General features: G+C 45.3%; 1 protein-coding gene across 18 annotated transcripts in view; it reads right to left on the bottom strand.

Annotated features, from left to right (window-relative positions):
* ntng2b (netrin g2b) overlaps positions 1-13,151 on the bottom strand; it is a 76,570-nt gene that overhangs the window by 15,191 nt on the left and 48,228 nt on the right. For 13 of the 18 annotated variants that reach the window (XR_013629255.1, XM_078794011.1, XM_078794023.1 and 10 more), the window contains 9 exons: positions 11,935-12,107; positions 9,221-9,250; positions 2,420-2,782; positions 913-1,023; positions 768-833; positions 633-683; positions 440-547; positions 212-292; positions 52-135 (listed from right to left, as the gene is read on the bottom strand). Coding sequence is in view for 17 of the 18 variants with exons in the window: in XM_078794011.1 (XP_078650137.1) it covers positions 52-135; positions 212-292; positions 440-547; positions 633-683; positions 768-833; positions 913-1,023; positions 2,420-2,782; positions 9,221-9,250; positions 11,935-12,107 (1,067 nt within the window). In the remaining variant the exon portion in view is untranslated. The remainder of the gene's footprint in view (positions 1-51; positions 136-211; positions 293-439; positions 548-632; positions 684-767; positions 834-912; positions 1,024-2,419; positions 2,783-9,220; positions 9,251-11,934; positions 12,108-13,151) is intronic. The other 5 variants (XM_078794019.1, XM_078794021.1, XM_078794022.1 and 2 more) reach the window with 5 other exon arrangements.

Raw genomic sequence — 13,151 nt, 5'->3', positions numbered from 1 at the left:
CCAAGAAATATCAAAATGGCCCCCGCTGAAGATGCACAACTCTCTCCTCACCTTCTTTCCTCACATCCTCATGCTCTGATGAGAACATGCTGTGGCCTCCAGTCTCATGTACATGTCCATCAGATCTGTGGGAGGCTATGTCATACAAGAGGAGAACAAGTTTTCCTTTTAAAGACTGGCAACTCACGACAGTCGTTATTACCCAACTTACAAAATGTTTGACTGGATTCAGATGAGAAATCAGCGTTGTGGCCATGAGTCTCATGCTCCTGTCCCTCAGACTTGTGTGAAACTGTCATGGTGGAGCAAAACAAGTGCATGTTTGCATTTTTCCAGATGACAACTCGCTGCAGTCGGGACTTGGAAAAGATACCTCTCGTTGAAGATGACAATGTACGTTTGTATCTTTGTCTACTATGTCAGGACTTGGAAAAGATACCTCTCGTTTGACTGGGTTCCTCCTGGCCTTCTCTGGCATCAAGTTCAGATGAGAAATCAGCATTATGGCTGTGACTCTCATGCTCCTGTCCCTCTGACTTATGGGAAGCTGTCATGACGGAGCAAAATCAGTGTTTCTAATTTTCCAGATGACAACTGACTGCAGTCACTACTGCTAGACGTGAAAGAAATACCTCTCGTTGAAGATGACAATGTACGTTTGTCTCCATCAAACCTGTTGGACTCTGTCATACAAGAGCAAAACCAGGTTCCTTTCATCAAGACCGGCAACTCACGACAGTCGCTATTAGCCAGCTAGGAAAAGATACCTCTTGTTGGGTCGTATTCTTCCTTGCCATGAGTCTCATGGTCGTGTCCTTCAGGCTCGTGGGAAGCTACGTCATACGAGAACAAAGCATTCCTCAAAGAATGGCACCTCACGACAGTCATTACTGAGGGACTTTCAAAGGATACCTCTCGTTTGACTGGGTTCCTCCTGGCCTTCTCTGGCTTTGGCATGTTCAGATGAGATATCTCCTTTCTGACCATGAGTCTCATGGTGGTGTCCCTCAGACTTGGAGGAAGCTATCATGGTAGAGCAAACCAGAGTGCGTGTTTCTATTTTTACTGATAACTCACAGCTTCTACTAACGTCGCTACTTCTGGACTTGAAAGAGATAGCTCTCGCTTCCCCCCTCGTGCACAGATGAAAATGTACGTTTGTGGCCTTGAGTCTCATGCTCGTGTCCTTCAGACGTGTGGGAAACTGTCGTGATAGAGCAAAACAGGCGCATGCTGCTATTTTGAAGATGATCACCCACCACAGTCACTACTTCTGGAGGTTGGAGCTAATATGTCGGCGTTAGGCTCACGGACCAAAATCAGCCTATCGTGATTGTGGTGTGTTTTTGTGAACTCCAACATTTACAGGATGGAAGTAAGCAAGCAGTCATGGAGTGGCCAACGATTAGCAGCCCACTCGAGACCTCCAGTGCAGCACGCTTCCATCTGTGTTCCCCCTTGAGGTGTTTCTACACGGGGCCGTACGCGTCTCCGGTGGTTCCTCTTCATAGCCGACCATCCTGTAAGCATCTTCTGCCCCGGCGGAGCATCCCCCCTTCCGGCGATCTCCCGCCCACTCCCTCCCATCATCCACCCCTCCTCCTCCTCCCCGGGGCTCCGGTGAGACGCGGCGCCGGCAGCTGTTCTCACGGCGACCCGCATCATCATCTCGCACAATTGGCACAACGCCATCGCTGCATCTCATCAAAGCCTGACCGTCCAAACTTCCCATGCTCGCACACATCTGTCACAGCTGCACACGTGAGGACGCCACACTAAAACCTCCTGTGGGAAAACTACCGTGTTTGAAAAGGCTGATGTGGCGGCCAATCCACCATCGTAGCAGTCTAATCTGATAGGAGATAACTTTCATCCCAACAACTCTTGTTGGATGTGCTGCCCCAAACCCAAACAAGCCTCTTATGTGTCCACCTGGCAACCCGTGATGCTTACCACCTCACTGAAATGAACACTTTGGTCAGAAGAATGAACAACCTCCCGATGCATTGCAAACACAACAGGCCTCCACAAGGGGGAGACAGAACTTACAGAATGTGTCTTAAAGTTGCACTATAACTGAATGATCAATATCTCCTTATAATATCTAGCATTTGAACGCACCACGAGAGATAACCATGACACACACTTTATGCTCTGGGGGCAAACCGCCACAAATTGATCCACCTATAAAAAGATCTATTTTTGGCTTACTCCTTCCTTTCCAAACCACAGGCCTCCACCTGGAGGGCCATATTTTCCATACGCCATACATCCACCAAAACTAACACTTTCAACCGCCGCTGATGATGTAAGCTGCCAGAAAAGTGCTTGACTTTGACCTTGTGAAAAGATGTGGCGACCCTTTGAATAAATGGAGTGCCATCTAAGAACTGCATGAGTGGGGTGGGGGGGGGCTTACCTCCGAGATCATTATACCGGCTTGTGGGTTGGTGATAGCGAGTCAGGGGATGGAGGACAGGCTCATCTGTGATGGCAAGGTGATGATGATGATGATGACTGTGACCAACAGGCACATGACGATCCGGGTGGAACAGATGGGGGTGTTCGTGGCTCAAATCTGGCTCCCGTGGTGACTGGGGGGCCGTGTGCTCCACTGACGCTGGCAGGGAGGATGTGGAAGTGAGGAGAGCCTCTGTTGCATCAGGAAGTGTGTCAGATGTTCCCATGGGTGAGAGTGGGGGCTCAAACAAGGGGCCGCCGGGTAGCGTGTTGTCTGTCAGAGAAAGCGTGCCCCCCGATTCTCCGCTTGGTGCCGGTCGAGCTGAGGGGTGCGCCGCATCAGTTACATGAGGACAGACAATGTAAAGGCAACCAGGCTGAGCAGGGTAGCATTAGCATACGAGATGCTGCCTCAGATTGTTTATACAGAGAAAGCCTCATCTCATCTCTTTTCTTCAAACGTGCATGCACACACACACACACACACACGGAGGGCGTTGTGAGCGTTCACACAATGAAAAGTGTGATTTCACAGCACTGACAAAGACTGTGAACTGAAAAGCTGTTCCACAACCTTCCCAATGCTGGGAAAATGTTGTTTTTAATGCTGTAAAAAAAACAAACCTTGTGCCTGTTGAAGGCCTGCTGATTGTTAGCACGGCTGTAATGCAGAATGAAGAACATCACAGCGTTTGTCAAAGGCGGTTTACACAGCTTGACACTTTTGCCATGCGTGTTTGCATGGAAACCAGGCTGATAAATGAAGCAGGTGTTGTGCCAGGCTGCATCGCACGTGCAGTACAACTACATCCTACCATCGGAAAGAAAGTAAATACATAAATACATAAGAATCAGGGATTGTACGTGAAACGTTTCAAAAAGATTGACTTTATAGTCAAACTTAGAATAAATCTACGTTTTACGCTGTGCACGATTGGAGTATTGAAGATAATTGAAGCAGTTTTTTCTCATCATTGTGAAGATGCCGAGCTTCTAATGGCAGACATACAGCATCGCCTCTTGGCTGCTGCTCTACTTGATGTATGTCGTTTTGCTGGGGTTCAATTGCTGCACAGTACAGCATGTGATTGACTGCTGTGCTCGTGTAATAAAAAGTGTGCAACAGCAACCGTGAGGCAGACAGCAATTTCTATGGTTTAAAAAAAAAAAGAGGAGTCATAAAGATGATTTTGCATTCAAACGACTCGGAGGTCAACTGAAAGTCTTTGTGAGAAGACAGTAGGTCATCCGGTCCAGATGAAAGGAAAGAGAAAGTACTGAACAGACAAGGGGGAGGGTGGGGGGGGGGGGGGGTAGATAAAGGGGGTGTTTGGAGTTCAGGGGTTTAAAGCTTATCTAGCAAGACTGTGGGAGAGGGCGATCCGATGATGTTAATATGGAAACTATTGTTTGGCTGAGTCATAAATCAGTAATTGGTTAAGTGAAGGCGCCGCACGCACATTTCCCCACTGAGGGACGAATAAAGGCTTATCTTATCTTATCTTATCCCAAGCAGAAGGCTGCGTCTTAAAAGTGGCCTTATTTTGGGAATGGATGGCACGTTGTCTTTGGAAAAAGTCAAGTATGATCTTCACAATATGAAATATTAAAGGGACTGTTTGCAACTCGTTCCAAATGATATGTTTTGAAACTAAAAAATCTGTTGCGAGCATACTTAAATGCATCAGATTGAAGTATGAATTATGCTAGCCAGTGATAAGAATATACACGTTTCAGGGGTGCAAACACCCGCTGCCGTTTTTTTTTTTTGTTTTGTTTTACTGGCCCTTACCACATTCTAAAAATAGAATTTAACAAGAAGAAGACTTTATTTATTTATTTTTAAACACTGCAACAGCAAAAATTTAACAAATCTGCAGTAATATAACAAGAACCCCTGCTGAGTCATTTTAGGATCAGAGTTGCAATTTTTGGAGCGAGAAAAAGTTTGAATATTATATAAATCTAGTCAAAATATTATAGGAATATAGTCATAAGTAATTACAGGACGAAAATTTCCAAACAATTTTTTTTACAAACTCAAAAAATGGGAGTGAATGGCTGTAATTTTTATTTAATTTTACGAGAATAAAGTCAAAATGTTAACAGAAACCTAATGAGAAAAATGTGCACAATTTTATGAGAACTTGTAATATTGTAAAAGAAAGGTTAGGGAAAAATATAATATGAGAATAAAGTCAAAATATTAAAAGAAACCTTATGAGAAAAAATTCTCACAATTTTACAAGAATAAACTTAAATATTCTAAAGAAAGGTTAGGCAAAAATGTATAATATGATAATAAAGTCAAAATATTAACAGAAAGCTAATGAGAAAAATTCTGGCAATTTTACAAGAATAAGCTTGTAATATTCTAAAGAAACGGTAGGCAAAAATGTATAATATGAGAATAAAGTCAATATTTCAAGAAGAAAATTGACTATTGAAAACTCCATGTGCAGCATTAACGATATGCCAGATTGCCACTGCACTGTAATGATACCAATTAGCTTATCTCGCTAATGAAATCAAGTCCTCGTGGTTTGCACGTGCCCGCCGTCGCTCGTGTAAGAATACGAGGAGCTGAAATGTGCGCTTGAAGGCAACGGCGTCTTTGCACACAAGAAAAGTTTGAGTGTTTTGTGATGTCGTATTTGAAGATGATTCATACGCCAGGCGTCCGTCTATCTGTGCAGATGGACACCATCATGTCTTCTGATGCTCTGTCTGACACACGCACTTAAGTGAGCATCATGGCAGGTTCACGTGCTTTCCCCGCTCGCACTCTCGTAGTGCATTTGCATATAATGAGATCATTTGTCACGCAGCCCGAGAAATGCTCACAATCATCGTCCTAATGCCACCTGTCAGTCGCAGCATTCTCATCGTTTATTACCGCAGTGCTAGACGTTGATTTGGCTCCCAACTAATGAAGACATTGCGATTCGGCGACGGTTAACGTTGGCCAGGACACCTAATGGCAGTGGGCCGAGTGGCGGCGTGGACGCTTATTAATGCGTCACATGATTTCCCAGGCATGTTCCCATCGCTCTCTGTCCAAGGCCAACTTGACTTTTGGTAAGAATGTTAGGACCTTTATGAGAAGCCAGATGAGGGGATATTATTATTATTATTATTATCAGATGGGGCCAATGTGTCACTTTCATGAAGAACTACAATGGAACCTTCATACCAAAACCTGTCCCTCATTTCGGGAGGCTTCTACCCCAGACCGGATGTTCTGTTCCGAAAACTCTGGTTATACCGGCAACGGTTAAGAATGATACACAGGCTGTGTTCCAAAGCGCATACTACTTCTACTCATACTAAATCTTTAGTACTACTTTAGTGTCTACATTTTGTCATTTTTTAGTATGCGAGAAGTTGCCGGATGCGTACTGCATTCTCCAGAAATGTTGTGTGTATCATCGGCTTACTAGTCACACTCAAATTCAAATTCAAATTGGTTTTTAAATTTTGCTGAATTCGTCCGAACGAAATTGTAAATGGACGAATAAATGGCACACTAAATGGACACTTTCTCGCCTGATTTAATACAAAATATCAAAGTGATATATATAAAGTGGGGCGGCACGGCGGTCTAGTGGTTAGCGCGCAGACCTCAGTGGCCGTTTTCTCCGGGTACTCCGGTTTCCTCCCACATTCCAAAAACATGCTATGTTAATTGGCCACTCCAAATTGTCCATAGGTATGAATGTGAGTGTGAATGGTTGTTTGTCTATATGTGCCCTGTGATTGGCTGGTGACCAGTCCATGGTGTACCCCGCCTCTCGCCCGAAGACAGCTGGGATAGGCTCCAGCAACCCTGTGACCCTCGTGAGGATAAGTGGCAGAAAATGAATGAATGAATGATATATAAAGTATATATATATATATAACGTGATGTATATAAAGTGATATATTTAAAGAGTTTAGAGCTAAAGTGAAATCAGCTTCAGCCTGTCGATTTCGGCTCGGGTAGGAGCGCAAGGCATTGTGGGTTATCATGCAGTACGCTGTAGTGTAAACGCTTTGCATACTGTCTGATGGATTGGGTATGCAGTATTGCGTGAGGATAGTACGGGCGTGGAAGTATGTAGTAGTTAGTATGCGGGTTCGAACACAGCCAAAGCACAAAGTCGACGCCCATAAATGTTATCTAAAGATAAAGTTGTGTCACGGTCGGCCGTCGGTATTATGGTGATTTATGATGAGTTGTAGAATTTGGTGGCTGTGTCCTCCGACCCCGCCGATCCCTCCACCCTCGACCCATCTGTCCAGCCGACCAATGGGACGTCGGCTGTGCGGATCAGACTCCTGCCAATCGGCCCTAATCCTCATGTGAGCGTGCTCAGTGACGTAACTGGGCCAAAGGCGACTAACGCGATGCTCGCTCTGTGCAAGCTGTGAAGTCTGCTCAACGTTGCAGGGGAGAGTCTCAACCGCAAAACATCTCCCAACCGTTTGCCTGGCAAAGACTGCATGTTAACATGAAAAGGAAGCTACCTAAACCCTGGACCCCGATGGGGAAGGAGATGATTTATACATCTGGCTGCGTGCACACAAAGCACCGGGGCACAACAGGGTCAGCTTTTCACCACAAATTCAGCTCTCGACACACGAGATAAAGCAAGCGAGGGAGGCTTACAAATCCACAGGGATTCGGTGTGACCTAGATCTTGATGGGTAATGATTTTTAAAAATGGTGTCTACAGTACAGCAAAAGACTTTAGCAATGCTCTAATGATCACATCCTGTACACAAAAACACACCACAGCCAAACTGCTAACAAACCTGAAACCAAATCACTATATTGTCGTTGGTGTCTTCCTTTCTCTTCTGGTGTCAACAAAAAAAAAACAAAAAACCTGTAAATGGATGTCCTTAAGACCACCAGAGCCAAAAATGTCTTAAAAACCTCAGAGTGGTGCCCAAATCCCAGCACTTTCTACCTTTTTAAGTGCTTTTCTTAGGCGGCTTTAAATTTAGCATGAGGACAAGCTGAGGTAGCTTCATGTACCTTCACCTGCCTTTCTGGGGCGTAGCGTTCTCCTCGCCTACCTTTACGCACCTCGGCCCAGACACGACGATACACGCCTCAGCTGGGACACTCTCTGCTTAGCTTATGCGTGCATACTGCATACGCTGCATACTGCATATACTGCATACTGCATATACTGCATACGCTGCATACTGCATACGCGGCATACTCGCCCTCATCTTTACTGCCTCGCCTACTGCTGGTAGCTTCACGCCAAAGCAGGAAAAACAGTGGAGTAATTAGAAAGTGACAACGGTGATACAGGAAATAAAGTACTAAGCAATGAAGTGCTTCCTGTTACTCACAAGGACCCTCCTGCCCCGTTTGGCTTTGACCCGCTACTGAGACCAAGATGCCTGACCTGGGAAAGCCATTAGGCCTCCATAGATTCTATTATGGGATGTGGCAAAGCAGCCTTAAAACCTGATTGGGTCTCCTCCATGTTTCACAGTTGGTATGGTGTTCTCTTCTCTGGATGCCAGGTTTGATTCTCAGGTCTGTGTCTTGCCAAGACACTCCAGCTTTATCTCCCAGAAGCTTTGGAGCTTTGTCAATATGCCTTTTGGCAAATTCCAGCACAGGTGGTCCTCCTGGTTAGCTACAAGTTCTGGTCCTAGATTGTGATGTAAGTCGGTTCTTACACCTAAATTAACTCCAGCCGGTGGGAGGCCTCGGTAGACCCAGGACATGTAGAAGATACGTCTGGGCTTCCCTGCCTCGAATAAGCGGAAGTGGATGGATGGAGATTGATGGACTAGCTCCTCATAATTCTTCCAAGATGTTAGAGTCCAACCTTTATCCTTCGTGGTGGTCGCAAGAGTCAAGCAATTGTGACGCAATTGTGTCGCTTTCTAGTTACTTCAGTGGCCGGTTGCGGGTTTTTCTTTCTTTCTCCGAAGGGAACCAACGATCATATCCACAGCTTCACGCTTTCCATCATGATTATGTAGACCCAGCAAGGAAGTCCTAGCAAACAGTAACTGGACCTAAACGAGCGCAGAACCAAATCTTTTCAGGCTGTAATGAGCTCGTTAGCCGGCCCCGTTCCCTAATGGATCGTGGTCCTTCAAAGCACACGTTGCTAGCAGACCTTTTACAAAGAAGCCATGCCCGTCCGTGTGTTCTACTCTTGGCCCATGTGCATAAAAGCAGAGCGCCGTCAGAGTCCATGTCGCCATTTTGACGATGCCAGCCTGAGAGACTCTCCACAGAGAGAATCCCTAATCAGCTTCCCTTTCATTCCCTCCTCCCCCCCTCAGCCCTTCACCCGGAATCACATTGCCTCTCAACGCGCTAACATATGCCCGCATCCTCCAGCAGCATTTCCCTCCCCCCCCCACCCCCCCCCCCCCCCCCCCCAACTATCTGCTCCCCTTTCTTCAGTCCGTCAACGGCATTGTCTGTAGTCTCAAAACGAAACAGCAGAAGTGTGGAAGAATTCCTCCTGAGCAGGTCTGTGTGATGTGCGGCGATGAAAGGACATGGTCGACAGAGGGGCCTATTAATAATCAAGCACACGAGCTGCAGCGCCCCGAGACACACGGAGGAACTTGCAAGAGAAGAGAAGCCACTGACTGGAGGGGTGGGAGTTTAGGCGAGGCGTGGGGTTCAAACTTAGAAAAACGATGCCAGAGACGGGAGGGTGGAGGAGGGAGGAGGGAGGAGGAGGAGGAGTGTGGAGGAGGGAGGAGGAGGGTGGGGCTGTGCTTTTTTACTTACTAGAACCGGAGGGCGAGCCAGCAATGGAACCTGAAAGTGGAGAAGAAGAAGAGATGTGAACTTGTTTACTTGTTCAGTGAAGGCTTGTCTGCTTGATCGGATTCAGGAGTGCCGTGGAGCTTCAGAGATCTTCCCTCCAGAACCCTACGTTCTAGAGCAGTGGCTCTCAAGCCTTTTTCAGTGAAGTACTGAATCCATTGGTCAGCCTAGCACCCCCAAATCAGAGAAAAAAAGAAGATAAAATTTCTATCTGATTCCTTACTGTCCAAAACTCTGCTTCTCTGTAGTCTTTTTATGTGACGCGTTTACAAATCTATCACTTCACTTGGACCGCAAACAATAAAATGATCTGTTTTTTAACATTGTGTATTTCTCTGTTGCAATATTCTACCTACATCAACATTCTGTATTTGTACGGGGTCATATACTTCTTTACCACTCTCCATATACGACACGTACAATTATCTATTTACATGCTTTTTATAACACTGCAAAAACACCTCAACTTTATTTACTTAATCTTGTACAATGACCGTGCAATAAACCTGTGACTTGAACATGCATACAACTGTATATCGTGTATAACATCTCATTTGTTTTATGATAGTTTGCCATTTATCAGCTCGAGTTTGCTTTGTACTCTTGTCAGCAGGTTCTGAGAACATTCATTCATTTTCTACCGTTTATCCTCACGAGGGTCAACGGGGTGCTGGAGCCTATCCCAGACAAATGCATTCCTTTTGGGATGTGGGAGGATGCTCCATACAAGCCCCACCCCCATTGGAGAAGCAGTGTTGTAGAATAAGAATTATATGCATCCCCCCCCCCCGTGTAACCAAGCCAACCTGCCGCTCCGCCCGAGTCCAAACTTGCATAAGTTCCGTGCTGATATTTTTAGTTAGCTTAGCGTGCATAAAAGAATCTGCAAATATTTTCGTGAGGCGGTGCCACTTTGCGTTGTGCTTCAACCAAGCAACTTGCAAACGTTTGAATTTTTAAATTGCACTAATGGGATCTAGGAGTGTAAAAGCGTGGCATCGGGATCGGAAGGTGTACGTCGGCACCATTAGAGCGAGGCGGAGAGTGAGGGGGGTGGTGGGGGCGCACGGCAGCAAGATTGAAAAAAGAGCTGACAATAAGGCCTTTGTCTGCAGGTGTGTGTGTGTGTGTGTGAGTGTGTGTGTGCGTGCGTGTCTCTTCCTGTGCATGCCAGTGTGTCAATGTTTGTTTGAAAGGACAAAACTGGGGAGGCGCTGCCCTAGATTATTATTTTATCACCGCTAGCAACTAGCTGGCAACATTCTCTGTGAGGATTTCCCTCCACGCACCCCCACATCGACCCCCACATCGTCTGATCTGCACTGAGGTGACGTCAACTGTGGGAGCTTCCCCGCCTTTTTCCCATTGACCTTAAGGCCAGTGATTCTGTGCATGTGATGCATTTACTGACAACGTACACTTGCTGTACTTTCACAATGAGAGCGGAACCTCAGAGTCGTAACACGACTTTAATCGCTGTTTCTTAGCCTTGACTTCAATATGATGAAGATATCATGTACAGGTTGCGTGACGGATTTCCCCCATGCACATGAAACAATAATTTTGTATTTGACAACTCTTTAAATTCCACTTTTACTTTTATGTTCCATGGAATGATTTTATGAAGTGATTATATCCTGTAAAGCATTTGGAATGACCTCATGTGCTCTATAACTAAACTCGCCTAGCCCATGTTTTCTATACTGGTCACCAGGTGTCTGTAATGTTAGTGTTATGTTTGGTAAGACACACAAGCACCAGACTTGTTTCCTCCATCGTTATATTGCAGTTCAAATATCACTATGTAAAATAACAGTAGTCTGCACAGAATAATGGTGTGTAAAAGTTAGTACGGGTGTGTAAAGGGCCCTAATAATGTAAAAACCCACATTTAGAAATTCATACCATGAAAATATTCACTTTATTAATATTGAATCCTACTTGGTGGAAATTAACTGGAAGCAATTAACGATGATAAACGAGGGCTTGCTGGATCTCCCAGCAGGCCCAATATTCTCTCAAAAACACGGGCTACTGTTGTGGCCGTAACACACGGCCAGATGAAAGTCGACTCTGAAACCCTGATGTCACTTCCTGTCCACCACTCACTCTGGTCCCCCCAGGAAACACATTTACAAGTCTTTTATTTACTCTACATCCACCATATTGGATAATATGTGTGACTATAGGGGTGTTATTTCATGTCTAGAGTGCTTCAATAATGTTTAAAAGGAAGGTCACAAAGTAAATTTTTTTGCTGTAACTACAAAAATATTCAATTTCTAAGTAAGGAATCCTATTCTTCCAGTTCATCAAAGATGTGGAATGAGATGGAGAGCTTTGTGAGCTAGCTTGTGATGTTCATTTAGCCTGTTCAGCCTCCCAGGCATGTTGTTTATGCTATCATGTAGCTGAATGACTCTTTGTCTTTTATATGAATACGACATCTCGTCCGGTGCAATATGTTTTTTATTCCCTCTTTATGACATATTTTTTGATAGGGTAGGGTAGTTAAATTGCAGTCCCTAAGCATGACAGACAGCACCTTTTAAAGATGTCCCACTGTGGTTTAGTAATTAGCTATCCTCGCTCAAGGTCACTCTATTATTTATTGTTGGCTTCTTCTCTGAAAGTGTTTGTAATGGATGACGCTAAGGACTCTGCGGGGTACGTACAGGTGTTGGGGGTTCCATTGGGTGTGGGTAGGTAGGATCCGGCCTTCCAAGACTTGGCCTTGAAGCCCTTCTTGCAGCGCTGGCAGTCCTGGCCGGTGGTGTTGTGTTCACACTGGCACTGGAGGTTACCATCCTGCAGCAGGCACTGGGAGGCGTGGAGGTTACACTTGCACCTACAGGAAAAGGCAGATGAGGGAGTGTTAAGGTGCCGCCGTACACACGATGTCACAGCGGCGGAAGGTGTTGTGTTGGTGCTGCAGGTTATTAAAGGCACTTTTTATTTTTTATTTTTACTCCAAGGAAATAAAAAGTGCAACTACCGACTGCCGCAGGACTCCTTCGCACTCATCCCTGTTGTTGTTGTTTGAGGATGCTGATTGAATTATATACCTTACATTCCTGTTTGTTGCTTCAAAGTCGATGCATTGCATTTACGACGTAAAGTTGCATCCGGTGTTGAATAAGGCCAGCAGAAACCATACGGAGACGCAGGAGTTCCGCTGAGAAGTCAAATGAGGATCTAAAGGAACCCTCGGCAGATAGAGTTTTTAAATTACAGCCTTTTCCAGATGAGCGACTGGATTCTGATTCCATTTTGTTCCACTGGAGTGAACAGCTATCCGTCCGCATCAAATATTCAGAGAAGAGCCGCTGTATCCCGACACCGTTGCCGCTTCAATCTTCCCGAGCTTTCTTCATTTAAATCATTGTTTCTAATCAACCGACCGCCAACATTTACTCTACTTTATGTACAGAGCCATGAGTTGGACTTTTTTTTTTTTTTTTAACTCTGCAGTCCGATAAATTAGTCATGCTTCCGTCTGATCACCTGCATGAGCTGACAGGAGGCGCCAGGGAGAATCCATCACACGAGGCCTTGGATCCTGCGTGCCTGCTGAAGGACACGAGCTGTCCACGTAAACCAAGAGGGAAATTGAACATCTCTCTTTTTTTTTTCCGTGGAGAAAAGTAAAAGTAGCATGTCGCAAAATGGGACAGGTGTTTTCGAGTGCCGCCGCGGCTGACAACACAGCAGAGGAAGACGAGGCGACAAACGCCTGAGTGACTGACAGGGTAGAACACACCACTTCCTCTTATCTCATTCCAAAAGTAGAAGAGGCATCGAGTGCCAAATTTGGAAGTTGCAGTTTAAGAGCAAGATTGATGTAGCAGATGTATTTGTTATATAAGAAGATTCATTTTCCAATGACCAAATG

Source organism: Doryrhamphus excisus, linkage group LG10 (genome assembly GCF_037039965.1).
Source record: "Doryrhamphus excisus strain RoL-2023G ecotype Guam linkage group LG10, RoL_Dexc_Guam_v1.1, whole genome shotgun sequence".
Taxonomy (NCBI): Eukaryota; Metazoa; Chordata; class Actinopteri; order Syngnathiformes; family Syngnathidae; genus Doryrhamphus; species Doryrhamphus excisus.
This window is presented reverse-complemented; position numbering and strand designations above follow the sequence as displayed.